Source organism: Neoarius graeffei, chromosome 9 (assembly GCF_027579695.1).
Source record: "Neoarius graeffei isolate fNeoGra1 chromosome 9, fNeoGra1.pri, whole genome shotgun sequence".
NCBI classification, from domain to species: domain Eukaryota; kingdom Metazoa; phylum Chordata; class Actinopteri; order Siluriformes; family Ariidae; genus Neoarius; species Neoarius graeffei.
Window position 1 is genome coordinate 57,129,866 of NC_083577.1, and position 27,983 is coordinate 57,157,848.

The 27,983-nt window shown below is 42.3% G+C and overlaps 1 protein-coding gene across 3 annotated transcripts in view; it reads left to right on the forward strand.

Annotated features, from left to right (window-relative positions):
- Positions 1-2,665: 2,665 nt before the first annotated feature.
- The window catches only part of akap11 (A kinase (PRKA) anchor protein 11), a 53,247-nt gene continuing 27,929 nt past the window's right edge, over positions 2,666-27,983 (forward strand). For all 3 annotated transcript variants that reach the window (XM_060929899.1, XM_060929901.1, XM_060929902.1), the window contains exons 1-2: positions 2,666-2,748; positions 14,824-14,922. In XM_060929899.1, the coding sequence (XP_060785882.1) occupies positions 14,860-14,922 (63 nt within the window). In that variant the 5' untranslated portion in view covers positions 2,666-2,748; positions 14,824-14,859. The remainder of the gene's footprint in view (positions 2,749-14,823; positions 14,923-27,983) is intronic.

Sequence of the window (27,983 nt, forward strand, 5' to 3'; positions counted from 1 at the left end):
AGAAAACTGAATACACATCCACATCAAGACTCAGCTGACTTCAAGGACTCACATGACGGCAGAGGGAGCCAACGACCCACAGATCACCCCAATGACCCTCTAGGCTGCTAAGGTGGGGTTTACATTAGACCATATCAGCGGATCATCAGATTAACGTTTTTAAAACGATTAGCGTGCACACAGCAACGCCAATACACGATTTGCGTGCACATAGCAACGCCAATACACGGATACGCTCGGCTCCGCAGGCATCCTGCGCTCCAAATCACTCCGCCCTGAACAGCGAGTGCCCTCTGGAGGGTGCGCACTCCGGCCCTGCGCAGCTCACACAGCACGCGAGTATAGTGCACGAGCAGTGATTCGGGACTGAGCCGCTGTGTGTGTGATCTCAGTGCATGTCGGGCATGCGCGTCACTTACCACTTGCAAGTGGAAGGATGGCAAGCCTAAAGACAATCATAACTACACAGTGGGCAGTATTTGCATCAGTATTTGCAGTATTTTCATACTTTTATACTCTTTAATGAAAGGTGATACAAGGCGGACGTCCGCGCCGTTTTTCAGCAGTCGCGTCACATGACCAACGCCAGCGAATCAGGAAGGTGGATGTCACAGTGACGTTGTCCAATGACGACGCCAGCTAGAGCTCAGCACAGCGTATCCGCGTATTCTCAATGTTTACACAGCACCGGACCAGAAACGATTTGGATTGAATACGTGGACCCTGGCGGATTCCCGTTTCCCGGCGTTTCCAGGCGTTTTAATGTAAACGGAGAGTGCATCCACGAAGAAAACGAGACAGATACGGTCTAATGTAAACTTGGCCTAACACTGTTCACACCTGGCCTCCAGTGACCCTAACAACCTACAGGATGACTGAGAGGGTCAACGACCCATGTGACCTCAACAACTCTCCTTAGGGTTGCTTTTGGTCCACTAGAGGATAAATACCTGGAACTCCCCACTAGTCAGACAGAACTGAAGAAGCCTTTGGGATGAGAGGTGAAACGTCTTCAAGCAAGTCCAGTTATCTTCTTTAGCACCTACGGTTTATGATGACCTGGATGACTGAGAACCTTCACAGACATGTTTATTCAACAAGAAAACTAGTCTTCTTATATTTCTGTCCTGACAGTTAGCAGAGTCAAAACTGCCCACTTCCATCCATCATCTATAACCGCTTATCCTGTCCTACAGGGTCGCAAGCAAGCTGGACTATGGGTGAGAGGTGGGGTACACCCTGGACAAGTCGCCAGGTCATTGCAGGGCTGACACAGAGACACACAACCATTCACACTCACATTCACACCTACGGTCAATTTAGAGCCACCAATTAACCTAACCTGCATGTCTTTGGACTGTGACCCGGAGTAAACCCGCACGGACATGGGGAGAGCATGCAAACTCCACACACTGGGCTCGAACCCAGGATCTTCTTGCTGTGAGGCGACAGTGCTAACCACTACACCACCGTCTCATTTAGCCGCTTTATCCTGTTCTACAGGATCGCAGGCAAGCTGGAGCCTATCCCAGCTGACTACGGGCGAAAGGCGGGGTACACCCTGGACAGGGCTGACACATATGGCCCTTTTCCACTACCCTTTTTCAGCTCACTTCAGCCCGACACGGCTCGCGTTTCGACTATCTCAAAACAGCACGACTCAGCTCGCTTCAGCCCTGCTTAGCACCCAAAACTCGCACGGTTTTGGAGTGGGGCTGAAGCGAGCCAAACCGAGCTGAGTGAGGCTGGGGGCGTGAGCAGACACTCCCCTGTGCACTGATTGGTGAGGAGGAGTGTCCTCACATGCCCACACACGCCCCGCGAGCACGCTGGGATCTGTCAACACCGTAAACCCGGAAGAAGAAGAATTACGAATTACGAGAATTTCTGGAGCCTTATGCACCTCGCCTCATCTATACGCTCTTGCCAGTATCTGTTGGCGTTGTCGGTGACAACAAGCCACAGCACCAAGACCAGCAACACTAACGACTCCATGTCCTCCATGTTTATTGTTTACTATCCGGGTCATGAGACTACCGCTTAAAAGATCACTGATGTCACTGTTTGCGCCGCCTAACGACATCACGTGACGTCCACCCACTTTCGCTAACTCCACCCAATGTGTCCACCCACTTCCAGCCAGCACGGTTCAGCGCGGTTGTAGTCGAAATGCAACTCCAATAGCCCCACTCAGCTCGACTCAGCTCGACTCAGCACGGCACGGCTCAGCCGCGTTTGTAGTGGAAAAGCGGCATAAGACACAGACAACCATTCACACTCACATTCACACCTACGGTCAATTTAGAGTCACCAGTTAACCTAACCTGCATGTCTTTGGACTGTGGGGGAAACCGGAGCACCCGGAGGAAACCCACGTGGACACGGGGAGAACATGCAAACTCCGCACAGAAAGGCCCTCACCAGCCTCGAACCCGGACCTTTTTTGCTGTGCGGCGACAGCGCTAACCACTACACCACCGTGCCGCCCCAAAACTGCCCACTTCTCTGACTTTTGACACTTATTTCATCTGAAAGAGTTACAAATGAAACATTAATTAATAATCTGTGCAACAAGAAAACTGCGATAAATTTAAAGCTCTGCTTTGGACGCGTTAATCATTGACTCTGTGCTCATCCTGTCAGAGTCGCTGTTCCGGGTTTGATTACTTTGGCCTGTTTGACTTGTTTTCATGAAGAGGGGGCAGACAGAAACATCTAACAGCTTATTGCGTGGCTGTGACAACAAAGGTGAGAGGCACGTTTGGAAAATATTGTATTTTGAGGACAGTAACACCGATCAGATATTCTCTTTAAAAGCGATGCCGTGGGGTGCTCGGTTTAAGGTTGTTGAACGACGTAAGCTCGCTTAGCATATCTGCTGCATTGACTCGATGCTAGCAGGCTAAGCTAGCTGTGTTGTAATCTTTGCATTCAAATGACATCTCGAACTGTAGGCGAACAAACTCGGATAAATCCTCTAATCAGTGCTTTATGTCATCCTTAACAAGCGCCCATTACATGATTTGGGTTGCAGTGTCAACAAATCTGCCTCTGGATCAACTCACGAAGCACAGTGTAATTGATAAGAAAGCTAACAACAAAGCAAAGCCGAGTGCATGTCACTTTCAGGCCTGACATGAACAGCGCCTAGCCAAGCTCGTTGTGGGTAAACAAAAGGTGTGATAGAAGAAATAACACTCAATAACGCACTTTAAAAAAGAAAAAAAAGGTATTGTTTATCAGTCTACCTAACTGTCTAACTAGCTCTCTGTTAGTCTATCCACATGTCTCAGGTGATAAATATATGGTGATGGAAATATAAAATACAGTATGTAACACAAACACAGCTTTAAAAAATACATTAAAATACAACTATTAGACTGTTCACTTTATAAATGTTGCTAAGAACAGGCTGTTTTGCCGGTTTTGGGTGAACAACGTGTTATTGTTTAGATGTTTTTCTTTGCCACGCCCCCTTTTGGCTGTAGCTGAAAAACAGGGTTTAATCTAGAAGCAGTTGTACGGAAGCCGAGAGAGGCCCTTCATATAATCTCTTTTTTTATTCACCTTGTTATCCCGAGATAACGACATAATTAATTCAGGATCTCGAGAAAACAACACAACTAATTCTAGATCTCGAGAAAACAAGACAATTATTCCGTGATCTCGAGAAAACAAAACAATATTGCCTTATTAGGTGATCGATTATTCCAGACATTCTAATGGCCAAAGTTGCGTCTGTACAGAATGAAAAATAGCCCCAAAGTCAGCGTATCACAAGTCTCTTGGCGTACCTGAATGGACCATTTCTCAGCTGTTTACTCGAGATCATGAAATAACGGTTTTGTTTTTTCGAGATCTCGAATTAGTTGTGGTGTTTTCTCGAGATCCTGAATTAATTATGTCGTTATCTCGGGATAACAAGGTGAATAAAAAAAATAAAGGATTATATGAAGGGCCTGTCTCGGCTTCCGTACAGTTGTGTTGTCTCATCTCATCTCATTATCTCTAGCCACTTTATCCTGTTCTACAGGGTCGCAGGAAAGCTGGAGCCTATCCCAGCTGACTACGGGCGAAAGGCGGGGTACACCCTGGACAAGTCGCCAGGTCATCACAGGGCTGACACTTATGCCGCTTTTCCACTACCAACGCGGCTGAGTTGGGCTGAATCGAGCTGAGTGGGGCTGTTGGAGTTGCATTTCGACTACAACCGCGCTGAACCGTGCTGGCTGGAAGTGGGTGGACACATTGGGTGGAGTTAGCGAAAGTGGGTGGACGTCACGTGATGTCGTTAGGCGGCGCAAACAGTGACATCAGTGACCTTTTAAGCGGTGGTCTCACGACCTGGATAGTAAACAATAAACATGGAGGACATGGAGTCGTTAGTGTTGCTGGTCTTGGTGCTGTGGCTTGTTGTCACCGACAACGCCAACAGATACTGGCAAGAGCGTATAGATGAGGCGAGGCGCATAAGGCTTCAGAAATTCTCGTAATTCTTCTTCTTCCGGGTTTACGGTGTTTACAGATCCCAGCGTGCTTGCGGGGCATGTGTGGGTGTATGAGGACACTCCTCCTGACCAATCAGTGCACAGGGGAGTGTCTCCTCACGCCCCTAGCCCCACTCGGCTCGGTTTGGCTCGCTTCAGCCCCACTCCAAAACAGTGCAAGTTTTGGGTGCTGAGCAGGGCTGAAGCGAGCTGAGTCGCGCCGCTCTGAGGTAGTCGAAACGCGAGCCGTGTCGGGCTGAAGCGAGCTGAAGTGAGCTGAAAAAGGGTAGTGGAAAAGGGCCAATAGACACAGACAACCATTCACACTCACATTCACACCTACGGTCAATTTAGAGTCACCAGTTAACCTAACCTGCATGTTTTTGGACTGTGGGGGAAACCGGAGCACCCGGAGGAAACCCACGGGGACACGGGGAGAACATGCAAACTCCGCACAGAAAGGCCCTCGTTGGCCACGGGGCTCGAACCCGGACCTTCTTGCTATGAGGCGACAGCGCTAACCACTACACCACCGTGCCGTCCGTAAGCCATAATAAACGAAACAAAGTCAATATTTGGTGAGATGACCCTTTGCTTAAAAAAAAATTGTTTCAGGTACAATGAGTGCAGTTTTATAAGGAAATGAGCTGTAGGTTTTATTGAGCATCTTACAGAACCAGCCCCAGTTCTTCTGGACACTTTAACTGTCAAACTCACTTCTTAATTTTGCAGCAAAACCCAGGAGCCTTCATTATTATTATTTTTTTAAATCTGAAAAGTGGTCTCATGTAATATGCTGCTCAGATACACACTTTTTTTTTTTTCTGTAACATTGTGCTGGAAAGTGAACGTTTGGAACTCTAAAATGTTTGTGTACTCACTCGATAATGTAGAAGTCATAAAATAGAAATCTGTAACAAAGTTTGTATGAAAAAACAGGGTGCTTAAGACTTTTTTTTTTTTTTGTATAGTACACCGGTAAATATATCGGTACAGTAGGAGTCCATTTCTGTCCCCCAAGGTACAGTCTATACTAATGCACCTCCTAGGGCTCATTATTGGTCTTCAAGATAACTATTTGTACCTTTTTAGGGTCAAAAAGGTACATGCATGTTCCCAATCAGTATGGAAATGGTACAAATAAGAACCTTATGGCCCTTTTCCACTACCCTTTTTCAGCTCACTTCAGCTTGCTTCAGCTCACTTCAGCCCGACACGGCTCGCGTTTCGACTACCAAAAACCAGCACGACTCGGCTCGCTTCAGCCCTGCTTAGCCCCTAAAACTCGCACCGTTTTGGAGTGGGGCTGAAGCGAGCCAAAGCGAGCCGAGTGAGGCTGAGGGCATGAGCAGACACTCCCCGTGCACTGATTGGTGAGGAGGAGTGTCCTCACATGCCCACACACGCCCCGCGAGCACGCTGGGATCTGTAAACACCGCAAACCCGGAAGAAGAATAATTACGAATTACGAGAATTTCTGAACCCTTATGCGCCTCGCCTCATCTATACGCTCTTGCCAGTATCTGTTGGCGTTGTCGGTGACAACAAGCCACAGCACCAAGACCAGCAACACTAACAACTCCATGTCCTCCATGTTTATTGTTTACTATTCGGGTCGTGAGACTACCGCTTAAAAGATCACTGATGTCACTGTTTGCGCTGCTTAACGACATCACGTGACGTCCACCCACTTTCGCTAACTCCACCCAATGTGTCCACCCACTTCCAGCCAGCACGGTTCAGCGTGGTTGTAGTCGAAATGCAACTCCAACAGCCCCGCTCAGCTCGACTCAGCACGGCACGGCTCAGCCGCGTTTGTAGTGGAAAAGCGGCATTAGAGGGTGCTGCCCCAGTAACAATACATCCACCCATCCATCCATTATCTGTAGCTGCTTATCCTGTTCTACAGGCAAGCTGGAGCCTATCCCAGCTGACTATGGGCGAGAGGCGGGGTACACCCTGGACAAGTTGCCAGGTTATCACAGGGCTGACACAGAGACAAACAACCGTTCACATTCACACCTACGGTCTATTTAGAAACCGGAGCACCCGGAGGAAACCCATGCAGACACGGGGTGAACATGCAAACTCCACATAGAAAGGCCCTCGCTGGGCTCGAACCCAGGACCTTCTTGCTGTGAGGCGACAGTGCTAACCGCTACACCACCGTGCTGCCCATAAATAAATTTTTTTTTTTTAAAGTAAGTATAAGTGGACCACAGTGACTGTGTTTTACAAACCCCCTGGCGCTCCCCAGATCCCATTTTAGAAGTGTTTATTCAAAATAGGCTGTTAGTCTCCATATACTGAGTGAATGATCAGTGAACAAATTGGTACATTCTGAAGTTTAAAGATTATATATTTTAGTACGCTCATTTAGGAAGCCTGCACAATTAACTAGGAGAACTATCTTGCTTCATAGCTGTCATGATGGAAACTTTTCACTCACTTGCATATGTCATGCTTTGAGTGTAAAGTTTATGATTGACAGTAATGTACATCATGTACCACAATGAAATAAGTGGTGTCTCTTGCTTACATGAACCCTGCATGCTTATTTGGAATAAATATCATATATGCTGATTATCACTGGAGGCCAAGCAGGGACGCTGCAGAGGTACCCATTGAGGCCCTGTTTACATTATTTCGAATCAGCGGATCATCAGATTGACGTTTTTAAAACGATTCGCGTACACACACACAATTTCTGTGCCCGCAACAAAACCGTTCCCCGTGCACACAGCCACGCCAATACACGGATACGCTAATCACATGACTAATTAGACGGCACGTCACATGATCCCAGTGCATATCGGGCATGCGCAAGTCACTCACCACTTGCAAGTGGAAGGATGTCGTTGTAAAAAATGAAGTATGCCAGTCTGTTATCGGCGGTACCGGTACTACAATGACGCCTTTTTTACACCGTGTATGGCCTTCGTGTTTATGCTAGAAGGATCTAACAGTGTTCGGTACACTCTTCACCTCGCAGAACGGCCGTTTTTTGCGATTACAACAAGACTATTTAGTGCTACGGTAACCAACACACTTCCTGTATTGCTCATTCACTTAATGACTTCCTCAACACACTTCCTGTATTGCTCATTCACATGACCAACGTGGCATGACTAACGCCAGCGAATCAGGAAGGTGGATGTCACAGTGACGTTGACCAATGACGACGTCAGCTAGAGCTCAGCACTGCGTATCCTCGTTCCTCAATGTTTACACAGCACCGGATCAGATACGAACTGGGTTGAATACGTGGGCCCTGGCGGATTCAGACTGTTCCGCCTGTGGAGTCGTTTTCCGGCGTTTTAATGTGCACGGACAGTGCATCTGCAATGAAAACGATACGGATACGGTCTAATGTAAACACCACCTGAGTTTCTATCTTTCTCTTATTATTCATCATCGTTGTCTATGGCAGCCTATAGAACCGTATGGTAAAAAGTTTTGAAATTTGGCACACTGACTGGGGACAATCCCCTGATTCTTTTCACCGAGTTTCATTTTTGCATTTCGAGTGTTGTAGCTCCACTAATAGGTCAAATTTGGAGGTGCATTTATGCATGTAACTAGATATCCGATTTTCAAAAGTGAGCTGTCGTCGGATTACTTGGCTTGTTGAAGCTTTTAGTCTTTTCAGAACTTTAAGATTAAATGTACCAGTTTTGCAACATGAAAGGTTTTCCACAGTTTGTCTATTTGAACTAGGTGCCTTTTTATATTTTCACTCTTGGTTCATTTCTAATTGCTTGTGGTACTTGATAGTTTTGGATTGGATTTTGAGCTTGTAATAATAGTATAGCATATTTCAATAATATTGGCTCGCGGGTAAGCTTGTGCTGGCCTTCGAGAATGCTGATATGAAGAGTGTGTATGTATTATAATAATAATAATAATAACATTGGCTGGCTTTTTTTCATGGTATATCAGATATATTCCTTTCAGCTAGCCTGGTATAGAGCGAGTAGAAGACAAATTCAGTATCATGCAAGCTGAATGGAATATATCTGATAGACCACGAAAAAGCTATTTATTATTATTATTATTATTATTATTATTATTATTATTATATATGCTTTCCTTTCGGGTGTTCGGCGTGTCTTTTCTCTTTCTAAATTCTCTCAAAATCTTCTGTATTTAACGAAGCAAACCTGGCAGCCTTGTTTGTTTACAAATTGTCAGCCACTCACTAGTGCGGAAGTTTTATGTCTCTGACGTGAGATGTGATGTTGCCTTGACAACCACGTGATATCGTAAACCATATTCAACACTCATTCTCCATTGGGTAGAGTGATGCAGTACATGTATCAGGGCTCGAAATTCATATATTTTTTCACCAGCCAGCCGGATTAGTTACCTTCCAAAGTAACTCGCCAAACAGAAAACCAACTCGCCAAAATTTGTTCATGTATGAATTTTACTTCTGTCAAAAATAACGCAAAAGTGAGTAGTTACCATTGTTCATGACTAATGTGCATTTATTTCAAGACCCGAGTATTTTGATACTGTTGTTAAATACATAAATGAGAACAACACAGAGCACCATATGGTAATATGGTAATATAATATCAACAAATAATAATATATTGGAAAACTTGCCAACTTGGTGTATGAGTATTGAAAACAAATATACTTACTATATCATGACTATCGCACCCAAAATATTGCCTTCTGTGTAAAATGTCTGCGACCAGGCAACTCATATTTGGGATCGAGCGTGTTTAGTAATTTTTGGAAGCCTGGTTTTTCCACTATACTAATTGGGATCAAGTCTTCAGCAGTGACGTTAGTGATTGCATCCGTTATAGCTCTCCATCTCTGACTCGTTTTCTCATATGGGGGGGCTTTGGAGAACGAGGCCGCTATGGTCATTTGTTTAGCTTGTGGGGGGGGTTTAGCTCGTGGGCAAGTCGTTCGGAGTTTGAGACTCTTCATACTGTACCGGGTGAGTTTTCAGGTGATGGAACATATTTGTAGTGCTGCTGCCTTTCGTGATGACAGGTTTTTTTTTTGCACACTTTACAAACTGGCATTTGCTGTTCCACATCCTCCTCGCGATATCCAAAAAAATGCCAGATGACTGACCCCTTACTAGTTCTTTTAGGAACCAATTCGTCCGCTTCCATTTTTAATTTGTCGCTGAAATTGACAGAGCTTACACGGTAGCCTATGCAGCACCAGTGATTGCACGAACTGAGTCAGCGCTGGAAACCGAAACTAGAAAATCTTCCCACAAGTTCCTTTCAGCACCGAGATGTCACCCGGGATTGGTTGGCGAGTGCGTGACGTTATTTATTTTTTTTTACCCTTAGGCAGCCTCTCGCGTTACTGCCTCAGGGACAGGGAGAAAACCACCGGGAAATGTTTTAAACCAGGGATTTTCAAAGTGTGGGAGAGTCAGCCCCCCCTCAGAGAGCAAATAAACAACAGCCCCCCCCCCTTACAATTTTTATTGTTGCTATACTTAATGTTCCATTCGTATTTAAAAAAATGGTTGTTGTACAGATTTTTATTTTTTTATTTTAAACATATGAGCTTTTTAAAAACCTCTTTTTTACACGTTTTAAACATCTGTGCTTTTTAAAACCTCTTTTTTTTTTACACATTTTAAACATCTGTGCTTTTTTAAAACCTCTTTTTTACACGTTTTAAACATCTGTGCTTTTTTTAAACCTCTTTTTTTACACATTTTAAACATCTGTGCTTTTTTTAAAAACATCTTGTTTTACACATTTTAAACATCTCATAGCATCGTTAGCTAGCACCTCTTGGCAGACAACACACTGTGGCAGTGGAGCATCTTCAGATCCAGTCCATGAAAATCCAAACTTTAAATAATCGTGGTCATACTTCCTTCTTTTTTTGCTTGGCCCAGACTCTGTCTCCTCACTCACTGTAGCTTTAGGTACTAAAAATCGATCCGTTTTGTCTCTGGCAAAGGCTAGCTGAAGTTCGCTAAATGTCTGCAATAGTAACTTATTCTGGTTTATTTTTCCTCACGTTGCGCCCCCCCCTGAAGAACTCTGTCGCCCCCTAGGGGAGGCGCGCCCCACACTTTGAAAAGCCCTGTTTTAAACAAACGCAACAAACACGAAACAAACGCAAGTCGGCAGATGACCATAAAATACTCGATAGTTACGATATAATAATTTTATGTCTCTCACACAGAATTTTCAGCGATATATCAAGTATATTCGATATATCGCACAGCCCTAGTCTGAATCTTCGCTTCATTCATATTTTTTATTTTCAACTAGCCAGCCGGGCTGCCTAGTGACAGGAATTACTCACCAAATTACAAATGAAGTCGCCTTGGGCGACCGGACCACCGCGAATTTCGAGCTCTGATGTAGGATAAGCGATATGCTAACAATATTGCATTCTATCAAACCAAATGAATGAAACCCATTAGAAGGGAATAGAATACATGTTTTTATTCCATCAAAAAAGTGTCCTGTAGTGTTGTAATTTGAGATTGCACTAATTGGATGCCAGCTGCAAAACATGGGTCTGATACTGGAAAATTTATGGAATGTGTTTTGGGTTTTTTTTTCCCCTCTCCCCTTGGCCCATGTCTTATGAGTGTTGCTGTTCCGCCCGTGAACCACCCCCTCCCAATTAGCATGCCTGTAATGGAGAATCCATTCTTACGACACTGGTAAAATAGATTCCTTCTGTGTTTTGTGCGTGTATGAGACAGAGCAAGTGAGAGACTGCTTGCGGTCACTGTTTACACACCAACGCATGTTCATGCTAAAAAGGCTGACCTATTTTAGCCTTAGGAAATACTTGTCAAAACATTTTCCCTTTGCAGAGGCTTATTATATTACAGAAGACAAGCATTTTGCTACTAATCAAAAATATAGACATACCTGCCCATAGAAAGGTTTTCTTCATTTTTTAAAATTCTTTTCATTTTTAATTAAATAAATTTTATATTTAATTGACTAATATTAAACTATTGAGCTGTCTTATGTGGCAATTCTGCAGAATGTAGTTTTCCTGCTAAGCTGTATTATAGGCATTATAGGTATGATTTATAGGCATTATTGGATTACTTAACAGTCTAACGTATTTGTTTTTTATTTAAAACTGAATTTTTTTTTTTTTTTAAATACTGATGCAGTCAGATTGGTTTTGAGAAATCAGTCAGCTCATTTGCTAGTTCTTCTTTCATGTAGGCTTCTGTTTTGCGGTGTATAGATAATATCTTGCATCAGGCAGCTGCACCAGGTTTTAGGGTATTGGAGAATGTGATGAGCTCAGATAGGGCCAACACAGGCCTACATTTCTGTAAATGATGATAACGTAAACCATTTAAATGTACACCAGCTTCTTTACAGCAAGAATCTGTGCCAGTCCTACTCGGCATAGTCAGGTTTAAATTCATATCTTGAATAATGAATTTTATTCTGCATGTCAATCTGCATTTTAATTTATCATGATCTGAAAATATGAAAAGAGGGGGAAAAGTATTATCTCATCTCATTATCTCTAGCCGCTTTATCCTTCTACAGGGTCGCAGGCAAGCTGGAGCCTATCCCAGCTGACTATGGGCGAAAGGCGGGGTACACCGTGGACAAGTTGCCAGGGGAAAAGTATTATGTGTTTGTAAATCTATTTTCCCCCCAAGGACTAACCTTCTGTTAAATATGCAGTTTATCAAGGGTTTTAAATGTTCCTAAATATATGCATTCCTAAGGCCCTGTCCACACGGCAACGGATTCAGGTGAATCTGATAAAATTGTTTATCGTTTCGGCCTGGCGTCCACACGGCACCGGCGTTTTGGGTGCCCCAAAACGAAATCTTTTGAGAACGGGTTCCAGAGTGAAAAAATCTGGCAACGGAGCCGTTGCGAAGTCGTCTGGATGAGCAGAACGGATTTGTTTACGACGACGTCACAACCACATGACTGTCAGTGCTTCACGCCGGGTAGAAGTGTAACGAACTCGATGCGAGTTGTCAACAAATCCTATAACTTGGTTCATGAAACACGCTTACAAAATATTTTCACTGTGAATATTTATTGTGTAATGGTGCAAAGTGAGAGAGAGAGCGAGTGAGAGAATAGCCCTTAGGGCAGAGCCTTTAGTCCAAACACTGCGGAAGCAGTACCAAACCGCGCACCGCCCGTGCGCTTTCCAAAAACAATCCCGCCAGCGAAAATAGGAAAAAAAAGGAGCGATCTCACCTCTTCAGATGTTGGTTTAAGTCCGACAATACATTCCTCAAAAAGGACGTAGAAGAACAAAGTAATCCATCAACGTGTAGCATTCAATTTATTCCAGACCATTAAAGAATTCTGGAGGATATCAGAATGTCGGCGTACCGGCTTCCATCTACCCCTGTTCATTCCTCTTTCCGCGTCTTTCGTTTTAAGCTACTGATTAATAATCAAAACTTTATGTGGCTAATGCTACAGAAGAACGGGTTTATGCGCATGCGTCTATTTCTTCTATTGTTCTGGTGTCTCCGATGGGACCGTGTTACAGCGCACGTAGAGGTGTGGCATGTGTATTGCATCGTTTTCAGCAAGCGTTGCGTTGCCATATGTACCTGAAATTTTACTGATCCGTTGCCCATGTGGACGCGATATTTAAAAAAAAAAAAAATCTCGTTGCCGTTGTCGTGTGGATGTATGTAGCCCAAGTCATGTGTGGATAAATTATGTCTTGTTAGATTTTTTTAAAATTCAATCCTATTTGATTAGCAAGCGGCAGATCTCATCTCATCTCATTATCTCTAGCCGCTTTATCCTTCTACAGGGTCGCAGGCAAGCTGGAGCCTATCCCAGCTGACTACGGGCGAAAGGCGGGGTACACCCTGGACAAGTCGCCAGGTCATCACAGGGCTGACACATAGACACAGACAACCATTCACACTCACATTCACACCTACGGTCAATTTAGAGTCACCAATTAGCCTAACCTGCATGTCTTTGGACTGTGGGGGAAACCGGAGCACCCGGAGGAAACCCACGCGGACACGGGGAGAACATGCAAACTCCACACAGAAAGGCCCTCGCCGGCCCCGGGGCTCGAACCCAGGACCTTCTTGCTGTGAGGCGACAGCGCTAACCACTACACCACCGCAAGCGGCAGATGTCTCTGAAAATTACAAACTGTACTTTTAAAGAAAATTTAGGTTCTCTTAATCATATATTCTGCTACTGCTGATGTTAAAGGGGAACTGAAGGCAATTTTTTTTAATCAAAATTCTATTTATCTCATTTTATAAGATCTAGGAATGTATTTCTGACAGCTATTTTGTCACTGCTATAGCAAGTTATGAGTGTTTGAAATAAGCTATGTAAAACATCAGTCCATATGTCAAAGCAATGGCCATAAACAAGATTCGCTGAGACCTGTGCGAGACATCGTAGGACGGAAGTAAAACGTACAGCGGAAATCAGTGACCAACATCTGCCAACGTTGTCAAAAGACGCACGCACCCTCCTTCGAATGCTGACGTAATCAAGCTGGAAGTTTTCCCTGTGTCTGAAATCACTCCCTACTCACTATATAGGGCACTATATAGTGGGGACGCCATTTTGTAGTGCTGTCCGAAACCTTAGTGAGGGTTATGTGGGAAATGCGCTCAGTATAATATGTATTTATCACAAAAATACATGCATGTATTTATTATTTTGAAAACCCACCAACCGCCTGATCTGGCACGTTTTAATTTGTGCAAAAGTAATGACGTAAATACCAGCGTGACGGACTAGTCCTTATCCTGTCGTCTTTCCAACTCTTCTCTACTCCACGCTGGTTCGAAGTCGGATGGAATAATCTCCATCACTCATGAAGCTGGCAAATCTCGAAATTTAATCTAAATTGGAATGATATGGTGATCTGGCTGCTGTGTAAACAGTTTTTAAAATGGCAGCGCTGACACTTCACGTTTGAAGTCTCGCACAAGTCTCGTGAAGATCGCGTGGATAAGCGACACCTGCCGTGGACCATATGAACTAGATTCAATATGGCTAAAAACCGAAAAGGCTGATAAGCGTAATATAATATCCCAATACGAGTCACGATATAAGGTTAATAAAACCGAAAACGTTATTGAATAGCACCTTTAATTAAGAAATAAAGCAAGTTTAAAAATGACTTCAGTTCCCCTTTAAACAACGGTGCATGTTAATATCAAATTGCCCATGCTTTATATTTTATTATTTTACCTTCTGTGTTGGGGAAACCAGAGAAAATACCAGACTGCTGTCTTGGGTTATTATTTACGGGGCTACTAAAGGGCCATTACTGTCATTCGGATCTGTATGATTGATCTGGCAATCTCCGTTACTCCTTCTTTCTTCATTGCAAGGTGTGGCCTCCCAGCCCAGCCCAGCCCTCCACTGTAATGGATGCCTGTGCCCGGATCAGAGGTGTTCCACTCAAGAGCCGTGCCAGCATCAGGAAAGAGGTACTCCTATATTATTCAAGAAAAGCAATTACCATTTCTGATTATTGTTATAATTATCATTATATTATTGATAATTGTTGGTGGTAGTAATACACTGCAACCCTGCTGTAGCAAACTCCTTGGAGGACATCCAATGGTTCATAATACTGAAATGGACCCACTCGTCACAGCAAACACTCACTTATATGCAAAAATATTAGGCACATTCTCCTTATCATGAATTTCTCCTTCCGAGTCACTATCGCAATTCACTGACTGAGTTAAAGGATCACGAACAGAGGCAATGATTTCTTCATCTGTTATGGGAATGATGGAGGTTACCGGTGTATCGTTGTCGGTGTCCATCCACTGACTCGCTATGTTTTCTAAATCTTCACCATTCAGTTCATTTATGTGTTACAAATCACCGCTGATGTCATTTATGTCACACCACAGGGGTATAAAAATGCTGCCGATATGCTTTAAATATGTGTTAAGTTTAGCAGTATTAGCAGTCAGGTCATCCTTTCATTGAGCCTTTGATCACCGAGCTTGATAATTGTTAGCGATCGACACCTAAGCTAAGCTAGTCAAGCCTTTGTTTTATGGCGTTAACACATTAACTTGATGACTTATGGCCCTTTTCCACTACCCTTTTTCAGCTCACTTCAGCCCAACACGGCTCGCGTTTCGACTACCTCAGAGCAGCACGACTCAGCTCACTTCAGCCCTACTCAGCACCCAAAACCCGCACGGTTTTGGAGTGGGGCTGAAGCGAGCCAGTCCGAGCCGAGTGAGGCTGGGGGCGTGAGCAGACACTCCCCTGTGCACTGACTGGTGAGGAGGAGTGTCCTCACATGCCCACACGCCCCGCGAGCACGCTGGGATCTGTAAACACCGTAAACCCGGAAGAAGAAGAATTACGAATTACGAGAATTTCTGAAGCCTTATGCGCCTCGCCTCATCTATACACTCTTGCCAGTATCTGTTGGCATTGTCGGTGACAACAAGCCACAGCACTAAGACCAGCAACACTAACGACTCCATGTCCTCCGTGTTTATTGTTTACTATCCGGGTCGTGAGACTACCGCTTAAAAGCTCACTGATGTCACTGTTTGCGCCACCTAACGACATCACGTGACGTCCACCCACTTTCGCTAACTCCACCCAATGTGTCCACCCACTTCCAGCCAGCACGGTTCAGCGCAGTTGTAGTCGAAATGCAACTCCAACAGCCCCACTCAGCCCGACTCAGCACGGCACGGCTCAGCCCAACTCAGCCACGTTGGTAGTGGAAAAGCGGCATTATTGTTTGTCTCTGGTGGGAAGAGAAGCGTGTGGCTCTGTGTCATGTTGCAGGAAGAGTGTTTATTTACAAACAGGCAGGCAAATGGTTCAAAAATGTAAAACGAGCAGAGCTGTGAAACAGGTAATGAGCATGCGAGCGAGGCACAAACAGAAGGGTAGAGGCAAAGAGGAAAGGCAGAGTCCAAATAAACAAACAAAGTCAAAACCAGAAAGGCAAGACACAAATACAAGGCTTGGTAACATGAGACACTAGATACAGTGTGTATACTTTTCCAAATCTGTGTGTTTAGTCATTATAAGCGTGCGCTGTGATTGTGCTCTAATCCAGAACAGGTGTGTAATAATTGGTCCTAATGGCGCTGCGTGCGTTGTGATCCGCTGTGCTCTCTGAGCGCTAACGCCCGTGGACATGACAGTGATTTTTTTTTTCTTTTTTTTTTTCTGGAAGACTCCATCATCATTAAAGGCAGGGAACATGAACTTGGTTTGTTGTATGATAAATTTAGTGAAAGAGTTTGTTATAGCGGAGTTGCAGTGTAGTAGTATTTTTAATGTTGGCGTTATGGTTTTTCTTGGTGATGGTATTAATGACAAACATTTGTTTATTATTATTATTATGAGTAGTAGTAGTATTGAGAGAAGTCAGAAGTGGAAATACAATAACAAAACTTAAGAAGTGTACTGGTGGACCAAAAAAATAAAACCCACCACTAAATATTTAAATGTTAGTGGATACATGCTACACCCACGATGTAAGAAGGAGAGATACCGCAGGTCATTCATACCTAATGCTGTCAGACTGTATAACATCCACAACTTGTAACGTAGCACCAATAACCTGTTTTGTCGTTTAATTTGCACTACTTCACCACTACTACCTCTGCCATCTCTCATCGACGCAATTATGTGCAATAATATAGACCCTAAACTATTTTTATGCATACTTATATTTATATATAAATATTATTTGTGTGTGTGTGTGTATACACAGACTCTACTTATAATGTGCAATTTTTCCGAGCCTCTCAATAAGGCAATTTTTCTATACTTTTTCACGGTAGATAATGCAAATAGCCCTCTGTATTTAATCCTTCGTTTGTCTAATTTTTATTTCAGTTTTATTTGTCATCTGTTTGACATTTTCTTGCTACTGTAACACGTGAATTTCCCCGATGTGGGATGAATAAAGTGAATCTAATCTAATCTAAACCAAATAGTAATGCATATAACATGATGCAAAGCAAGGGAAAGGTGAAATAGCTTGTTTAAGCTTAAAGAACACCTGGCGTGAGAAAAAGGGCTGAAAAGAAAAGGTTTTAACTGGGCTTTAAAGGATGTAATGGAGGCAGAGTTCTGAAAGCTCTGTGGGATTATATTCAAGGGCTTAAGTCCCAGGTTTAAGAAAATTAGAGTACATACAATCCCTTGCATTACAGTATAGGCACTTAATGAGGAGATTGCTTATAAATCTGTGTGATGTGCATAGCAGTGAAATTTGAGACAATGTTGGATAATATAGCCAGAGAATAGGATGGGATAGGATGTCAATTTGAAAAATAAGAGGTGCACAAACATCTACAGTGCTGAGCGTAAATGAGTGCACCCCCTTTGAAAAGTAACATTTTAAACAATATCTCAATGAACACAAACAATTTCCAAAATGTCGACAAGACAAAGTTTAATATAACATCTGTTTAACTTATAATGGGAAAGTAAGGTTAATAATATAAACTTGGGGCATCATAGCTCAGGCGCCATACCATAAATCCAGGGACCCGGGTTCGATTCCGACCCGAGGTCATTTCCCGATCCCTCCCCGTCTCTCTCTCCCGCCCATTTCCTGTCTCTACACTGTCCTATCCAGTAAAGGTGAAAAAAAAGCCCAAAAAATCTTTAAATAATAATAATAATATAAACTTAGATTACACATTTTTCAGTTTTACTCAAATTAGGGTGGTGCAAAAATGAGTACACCCCCACAACAAAAACTACTACATCTAGTACTTTGTATGGCCTCCATGATTTTTAATGACAGCACCAAGTCTTCTAGGCATGGAATGAACAAGTTGGCGACATTTTGCAACATCAATCTTTTTCCATTCTTCAACAATGACCTCTTTTAGTGACTGGATGCTGGATGGAGAGTGATGCTCAACTTGTCTCTTCAGAATTCCCCATAGGTGTTCGATTGGGTTCAGATCAGGAGACATACTTGGCCACTGAATCACTTTCACCCTGTTCTTCTTCAGAAATCCAACAGTGGCCTTAGATGTGTGTTTAGTCATGTTGGAAAAGTGCACGACAACCAAGGGCACGGAGTGATGGTAGCATCCATCTGTGAATTCATGATGCCATCAGTGAAATGCAGCTCCCTGACACCAGCAGCACTCATGCAGCCCCACATAAGGACACTGCCACCACCATGTTTCACTGTAGGCACCATGCATCTTTCTTTGTATTCCTCACCTTTGTGACGCCATGCAGTTTTGAAGCCATCAGTTCCAAAAACATTTATCTTGGTCTCATCACTCCAGAGTATAGAGTCCCAGTAGTCTTCATCTTTGTCAGCATGGGCCCTGGCAAACTCTAGGCGGGCTTTTTTGTGCCTGGGCTTTAGGATAGGCTTCTTTCGTGGACGGCATCCATGCATGCCATTCCTCTGTATTGTGTCACGGGAAATAGTCACCCCAGTTTGGCTTTCTACTTTTTTTTACATAACTGCAGTGAACTTGCATGCCGATTTTCTTCAACCCTTCTCACCAGAAGACGCTCCTGTCGAGGTGTTAACTTCCGTGGACGACCTGGACGTCTCTGTGAGATGGTTGCAGTTCCATCTTTCTTAAATTTGTGTACCACTTTTGCGACAGTATTCTGACTGATAAGTAAAGCATTGCTGATCTTCTTGTAGCCTTCACCTTTGTGGTGTAAAGAAATTATTTTCTTTCTCAGGTCTTGTCATTTCTCTTCCATGTGGTGCCATTGCTGACAGCATGAAATGGGAAGGGGTTTTCTTTAAGTAACACCTTTTTATAGTCAACTGTCTGCTGGACACCTACAGTATGTAATGACTAATTAGACTCACCTGTGATTGTATTCTTGTTAAATTAGACATTTGTAGTCTACAATTTAGCTTCGCTCCAGAGACTTTCAGTGGGGTGTACTCATTTTTGCACCACCCTAATTTGAGTAAAACTGAAAAATGTGTAATCCAAGTTATATTATTAACCTTACTTTCACGTTATAAGTTAAACAGATGTTATATTAAACTTTGTCTTGTCAACATTTTGGAAATTGTTTGTGTTCATTGAGATATTGTTTAAAATGTTACTTTTCAAAGGGGGTGTACTCATTTACGCTCGGCACTGTAAGTCAGTGAGATATTGTCTGTCACTGAGATAAGAATAAACCAGGAGCTGTGAGCTGTGCTAGTGGTTCAGTGACGGACAGGCAGACAAAGAGTGGCATGCTGGCTCAATAACGATCTATGATAAGAATTTTGATCACCAGAATCAGTAGAGTGCAGGAATGCCATTAATCCTCAGTGCTGGAAGATGGACAAAGCCAAGATATTAATGCCAATTAAATGGGCATCAGCTCTTTAATAATGTTGGCTATGCAAAGCAGTTTAGAGATTAATCTTTTTGTTGATTTTTCTTTTCTTTGGTTGGTAGTAGTGGTGCAGGGCTCGACATTAGCACTTGCCCGATGGCCCGGCGGTGTTTTTTACGTCGTTCGGGCCAATAAATTTGGCCAAACAGTGGCCCGGGTGGGCCAGTACATTTTCGATACAAATTAACAAATTTTATTACTCGTATTTTACCCAGAATTGTGAAGAAATTGTTCGTAAAATGCACCTTTTCGATACGAGGTCCGCCCTCTTTGTTTTTGTCATCCTCCGCTCCCCGGCAGGAGTGTGTCGTCTTCGTGCATCTTCGGAGATGTTTGGCTTCATTTTGAACTCGGCAGCCAATCAGAGCACGCGACGTCACGCTCGGTTTACAACTCGCCAAATCATAAAACAGCATTTCACCACGCGCTTTAGCTTCAGATGGTGTAAAATCGTTCAGACTTTGCATATTAATATCAAAATTTCAGGATACACTGCCAAGAAATATGTCTACACGTGTATCAACTTTTAGTGATTCAAGAATTAAGTATAAATGTTGGTTGCTATGACTGAAATAGAACAGATAAAATAATGTGGTAAATTAGATCTGATCCCATATATTATATTATTCAAATATCCAAAGATGATGAAATCTATCAAAATAGCCAAACTAGGTTTACATTAGTTCATTACAACAAAAATAATAACTATTCTGACCCTCTCTGGTACAACCAGACCATGCTAAACCCAGTATACCCCCAGTTGCTAGGGTATCTGCTGTTGCCATGGCAACGGTTTATGCAAATGAGCTGAATTTGCAAAAATTTGCTACTAGTTCCCCCAAGGACGTATCCTGAAAATTTGGTGTTTATATCTTGTCTTATTAAAAAAAAAACATTTCACCCCTTTTTGGCTCACCTGAGCATACCTGTTAATTAGCTAATTAACAGGTAATTAGGGTTATAAATCACCCCCGAGCAGGTAAGGCTTTGCAAAAATCTCACTAGATTATTCCCCAAAGTCCACCCTTTCAGGAAATGTATGGTTTGTCAGTGATTCTCATGATATTTTATTAATTAAGAAATAAAACTTCTTCATGGGCAATAAAAATGCCCATTTAAATCCAGCATGATGAGGGTTAGTATGCCACCCTCACCTTTCATCCAGACTTGGGACTGGCCTGTGTGTGTCTTGTGGCTATTATATAAAGGTGTATATAAAAAGTTCTTTGTACCTCTATTTCTATTAGAATATCTACAGTGGTGAGAATTCAATATCTACAATGTTGAGAATATATGAGCCAAAGTTGAAACCATGACAAAAAAGGAAAATATGTCTCCATCACACAGGGTGGGTTACAGGCAAAGCTTATTCTATAAACAAGTTAGTTGCATGGTGAGGCAAAACTTGGCGTATTCTAAAACTTATACAAACAATTGTTAATGTAAAACAGTAATCAACAGCATGTGTTAAACGAACAGAGAACAAGAACAAAGGAAATTTTTAAATGTAACTAAGAAATTGATAGAACAAGAAATGCAAACAAAATATCAATGTGAACAAAGAAAGATATAATAATGTTAGCAAAATATGAATAATCTTATTTTCATTAATTGCACCTTAAAATGCATCAGAATGCATGAATATGAATTGAAAAATCAAAGTTTTCTTTCCAGGGGAGGGCCCCCGGACCCCACTCTTTGTGCAAGCACCTGTGGTGCTTGCAGCGGCTGCCTGCGGCAGCTGTGGTTCGGGTACCGCGCGCATTCGGGCCACCACATTTTCCTTTTGGGCCAGTAACTTTTCAATTCCACTGGCCCAATGGGCCACCAGTGGTAAATGCTTAATGTCTAGGCCTGTGGTGTGTTTTTTTTTTTTTTTTTTTCCCTCCCCTCTCTCACGCTCCTAAAAATTGAGGTTATTCTACCAGTTTAATCCACACAGAGTGGCATCGGCAAGACTTCAGTTTGGAAATGGGAGCAGAGATATGTGAGCAGTTTTCAGGAGAGAGGTGGGAACAGGATGTAACCCACAGGATGATGAGTTCGGCCTCATGTTCATTTCTCCCTTATAGAGAATAGACTGGCAGGAGTAAAAATAGAAATTCACTGTAGGAAGCCTAATGGGTGTTGGTAGAGCAGAGGTAATAGCAGTGAAAAAGTGTACTGGTTGAGTGGTTTGCAGCTTCTAGCTGACCCCTCCGACAGAAACGGGGGAGAAGTAGGAGGTTTGTGCAGGCCTGTGTTTAGGAAACTGTGGTCAGTGTGTGTTATAGAATGGATAGCAGGTCAGTCCGTGGCTTTCAGGTTGAAATAAGATACACTAGAGGGAGTGGAAATCTACAATTAAATTTAACCAACATGTTTTTAACAACATGTAGGAAAAGAAAGATGTCGTTTAAAGTTAAAATCCTGATTATTACCTTTGCCAACTTTGTCCGAGGTCTTGTTTTCATATCTGTTTGTTTGCTTGTTTGTCTTTTCCCAATGTAACTCAAAAAGTAGTGAATGGATTTTGCTAAAATTTTTGAGGAAAGGTGAGCCATGGGCCAAGGAACAGTTTATTTGATGCAAATTCGGCTACATATATTTATTTTTTTTTATTTTTTATTTTTTTTTACACACACAAGTTCCCAACATAACTCAAAATGTAGTGAACAGATTTTGATGAAACTTGGTGTACAGCTTTAGTATTATCCTAGGTTCAAGTGATTTTTGATTTTGATGATGTGTGGCTTGGTGGAGGTATGCACCCTATCGAGTGCCCTTCAAGTTTGTAATAATTCAGCAAAAATGCTTCACTGCAATTTTAATATAAACAGTCGGAAGGAAGGAATGACGTGCAAGTTGGCATATGAATTTATGCAATCGCATAGACTGTTAAAGGGGAACTGAAGTCATTTTTAAACTTGCTTTATTTCTTAATTAATGTGTTATTCAAGTACGTTTTCGGTTTTAGTAACCTTATATCGTGACTAATATTGGCAACTAATTGCAATTAAATATTAGACTTATCGGCCTATTCGGGTTTTAGCCATGTTGAATTTGGTTCGTTTGGTCCACGGCAGGCGTCGCTTATCCGTGCAATCTTCACGAGACTTGTGCAAGACTTCGAAATGTGAAGTGTCAGCCAGGTGTCAGTGCCGCCATTTTGAAAACTGTTTTTCCAAACGAAATATTGCACAAAAACGAGTTTAAATGACGATTACTGTCTACCTTTTTTTTCAAACTTTCCCGATTGCTATCAAAACAAACAAAACTTCCGGCTTGATTACATCAGCATTCGAAAGAGGGCGCGCGTCTTTTTTTGCCGTCGTGCTGAAAGAAATCAAATTAAAAGTCTCAAATTTTATTTAATAAAAGGCAGCAGCAAAGAAGAAAGTATTCAGCCTTGATTTAAAAAAAAACTGAAAGATGCAGGTACTTTTATATTTATTAATGTGGGAAATGTGCTCAGTATAATATGGATTTATCACAAAAACACATGCATGTATTTATTATTTTGAAAACCCACCAGCTGACTGATCTGGCACGTTTTAATTGTGCGACATTAATGATGTAAATACCAGCGCGACGGACTAGTGTCCGAAAGGGCGCCCCCGCCCCCCCATTTTACCAATGAGCTCACTATATAGTAATGAGTCCTCTATATAGTAATTCCTTATATAGTTATATAGGGAGTAGTGAACGAGTGAGCGATTTCAGACACGGAACGTTGGCAGATGTCGGTCACTTTGATTTCTGCTGTACGTTTTACTTCTGTCCTACGATGTCTCGCACAGGTCTCAACGAATCTTGTTTATGGCCATTGCTTTGACATACGGACTGATATATTACATAGCATATTTCAAACACTCATAACTTGCTGTAGCAGTGACAAAATAGCTATGAAAAGTGCATTCCTATATTTAATAAAATGAGAGAAATAGAATTTTGATAATAAAAAATTTGCCTTCAGTTCTTCTTTAAGTCTCAAATGGGTTCCCGAGAGCTTACCCCAATACTGCAGTGAATTATGTTTCATTATGTTGGTAACTCGCCAGCGCCCCCTATAACGATCCCACAATTTCCTTGCGCGCTCCACCCGGATGTGACGTAAAGTGGAACTGCTTTAACTGTATCGAGAGCGCCTCGATTCGCTCTCTCATGTTCTGACTACTGGAGTGGTCGGACGGACTGTAGGCACGCTCGCCTACAGTGTTGAGACTAACCGCTATTGTCTGAGAACAGCCTGTTCAAATTAGTTTCGGCCGAACTTTTGAACGACCCGCTAAGTTTCAGCGATATAGTGGTTTTGATTCTAAACCTTTGCAAAGTTTAACTACAGTTAAGTAGTTTTCCACGCTAAGAGGCATTTGCGGACAGCTTCGCTCCTCTCAGCCTTTTCCTCGTCGACGCATCACCGGAGGTTTCTCCTGAAGCACCGTGGGCCAGCTAGGCCTTCATCTCCCTGCTTCGTTAGCCGCGGTTGGACGCAGCGCGCCGCTAACCTCCTCTCCTCGGACCGCGACCCTCAGCGCGGACATCGGAGAAAGAACTTCCATCGCATTGAGTAGGCACTTGGGCAAATTTTTAATTTGTAGCTTATTCAGATGGTTGTTAGGGTCATGTTTAAGCTTTGAGCTATTTAGCATACCCGCTCAGACACGGAAGGTGTTTGTTTGTTTTTATTGTTTGTTTTGGTTCTGTTTTTTTTTTTTCTTTGAACTTGTTAGACAGGGTATCTTGCATGATATCTTTCCTTAACTCCATTGCTAGCTTCCCTATCTGATTAGCAGCGCAGCGACAAGTTTGTTATTTTAAGCTCCGAGGCTAGACCGCTACAAGGCCTAGTTCTCTCCATCCAACACATATACACACTCTCTCACACTCTCTCTCTCTCTCGCGTTGAGTTCTTTGCCTAGATAGTCTGTTGGAAATTGTTAAGTGCAGTGTTTGGATCCAGCTGTAGCGTGGTCAGATTCTCCTTAGCAACTTATTGCTAGCTACCTCAGGGTGATACGCTAGCTGGTAGGCTTGTGTTCTCGACTAGGCCTGCAGGCGCCATCTTTCCGACGCCATTTTGATACCTTCCTCATTGAGTTACCTGTGATACGACACCTAGGCACTGACCGCCATTTTGTTTAAGCATTGCCAGAGTGGCTAGTCATTAGCATCTGCCCACAGATACCTACACAAAGCACACATTAGCCACAGAGCTAATCCTTTGTTCTATTTAGCTAACATTCCTTTGTTTTAGCTAACATTCCTTTGTTTTAGCTAACGACAAGCTAGGTCACACACACACACCCACCTCCACACACACGCACACAAGGGATTCTTTTCTTTTTTCTTCTATCTCTTTCTCTCTCTCTTTCCCTCAAATTTATAGTCCAGGTGTAATTGTTCCATTGTTTTGTCTTGTTATTACCTTTGCTGACATTGAATGTATTTTGAGTTTATTATTATTAGTGAGTAGTAGACAAATAAAAGCTAATTAAAATTAATTGCATTTTACTTGTTCCTGTTGTTTATTCACAAGGTCAACTATTTAGAACTCCTTTTTCCTTCAGAATTTAGCTTTTGTATACAACTGGGTTTCCCATCTAATACAGAGCTACCATTAATCTTGAATGTAACCATTCACGGTGAGTATTAAGATTAATAATTTAAGATTTTATGAGACTGATCTTTATTTATAAATTGATTAATTTAATTATCAATTATTACATAATTTATAATTTAATTAATCCCAATTCAACCTACATTTATATTAGGAAATCTTGTACACAAAAAAAAAGAAAAGGAAAAAAAATCACATTTTGAATACAACTATTTGAGCTGACTTTGTGCACATGTATAGTAGAGTCTTGCTCTACAGGCTTGCTCATTGGGGATAGATTAGGGATAAAATTAGATCATGTTTTAAGTCGTTCAAATTCTGTAAAGCTGCTTTGCGACAATGTTTATTGTTAAAAGCGCTATACAAATAAACTTGACTTGACTAGAGTCACCAAACAACATTGTACAAGTAAATAGTTCAGACAGATTAACTTAGGCTATTTAGCTATTAATCAATGGTCAGTAATTCATTTATTTATTTATTTATTTATTTTTGTTGTTTTTTGTTGGGACAAACATATATTGAAAACCTTAATATCACATCTTTCAAACAGGTTTTACTGTAATTGCATCAGCCATGTGAGGTTTGGCTTATCTTTATGAAGGAACAACATCGATCGCACAATTTAAGATACAGCACCCTCCATGATTATCCCCCCCCCCGTAAAGGTTAGTAAAAATGGTTAGAACCCCCCCTTGGTGAAGTAGCTACACCTCGCACTGAAAACATGAGAAAAATCCAACTTTAAATTGAAATGAATTTATTTAGAGAAAAAAAAATCAAGAAAATTTTCAACAAAAACACGTGCCACTATTATCGGCACCCTTGCATTTAATACTTTGTACAACTTCCTTTTGCCAGTAAAACAGCACCGAGTTGCTTATAACAATTTATAAGCTTGGAGATACAGAGCAGGGCATCGGAGCCCATTCCTCCTTACACAGTCTCTCCACATCATCCAGGGTCCTCGGCCCTCTCTTGTGTTCTCTCCTCTTCAGCTCACCCAACAGGTTTTCATTGGGGTTCAGGTCAGGGGACTGAGACGATCATGGTACAACCCCGATTCCAAAAAAGTTGGGACAAAGTACAAATTGTAAATAAAAACGGAATGCAATGATGTGGAAGTTTCAAAATTCCATATTTTATTCAGAATAGAACATAGATGACATATCAAATGTTTAAACTGATAAAATGTATCATTTAAAGAGAAAAATTAGGTGATTTTTAAATTTCATGACAACAACACATCTCAAAAAAGTTGGGACAAGGCCATGTTTACCACTGTGAGACATCCCCTTTTCTCTTTACAACAGTCTGTAAACGTCTGGGGACTGAGGAGACAAGTTGCTCAAGTTTAGGGATAGGAATGTTAACCCATTCTTGTCTAATGTAGGATTCTAGTTGCTCAACTGTCTTAGGTCTTTTTTTTGTCATATCTTCCGTTTTATGATGCAGCAAATGTTTTCTATGGGTGAAAGATCTGGACTGCAGACTGGCCAGTTCAGTACCCGGACCCTTCTTCTACGCAGCCATGATGCTGTAATTGATGCAGTATGTGGTTTGGCATTGTCATGTTGGAAAATGCAAGGTCTTCCCTGAAAGAGACGTCATCTGGATGGGAGCATATGTTGCTCTAGAACCTGGATATACCTTTCAGCATTGATGGTGTCTTTCCAGATGTGTAAGCTGCCCATGCCACACGCACTAATGCAACCCCATACCATCAGAGATGCAGGCTTCTGAACTGAGTGCTGATAACAACTTGGGTCGTCCTTCTCCTCTTTAGTCCGAATGACACGGCGTCCCTGATTTCCATAAAGAACTTCAAATTTTGATTCGTCTGACCACAGAACAGTTTTCCACTTTGCCACAGTCCATTTTAAATGAGCCTTGGCCCAGAGAAGACATCTGCGCTTCTGGATCATGTTTAGATATGGCTTCTTCTTTGAACTATAGAGTTTTAGCTGGCAACAGCGGATGGCACGGTGAATTGTGTTCACAGATAATGTTCTCTGGAAATATTCCTGAGCCCATTTTGCGATTTCCAATACAGAAGCATGCCTGTATGTGATGCAGTGTCGTCTAAGGGCCCGAAGATCACGAGCACCCAGTATGGTTTTCCGGCCTTGACCCTTACGCACAGAGATTCTTCCAGATTCTCTGAATCTTTTGATGATATTATGCACTGTAGATGATGATATGTTCAAACTCTTTGCAATTTTACACTGTCGAACTCCTTTCTGATATTGCTCCACTATTTGTCGGCGCAGAATTAGGGGGATTGGTGATCCTCTTCCCATCTTTACTTCTGAGAGCCGCTGCCACTCCAAGATACTCTTTTTATACCCAGTTATGTTAATGACCTATTGCTAATTGACCTAATGAGTTGCAATTTGGTCCTCCAGCTGTTCCTTTTTTGCACCTTTAACTTTTCCAGCCTCTTATTGCCCCTGTCCCAACTTTTTTGATATGTGTTGCTGTCATGAAATTTCAAATGAGCCGATATTTGGCATGAAATTTCAAAATGTCTCACTTTCGACATTTGATATGTTGTCTATGTTCTAT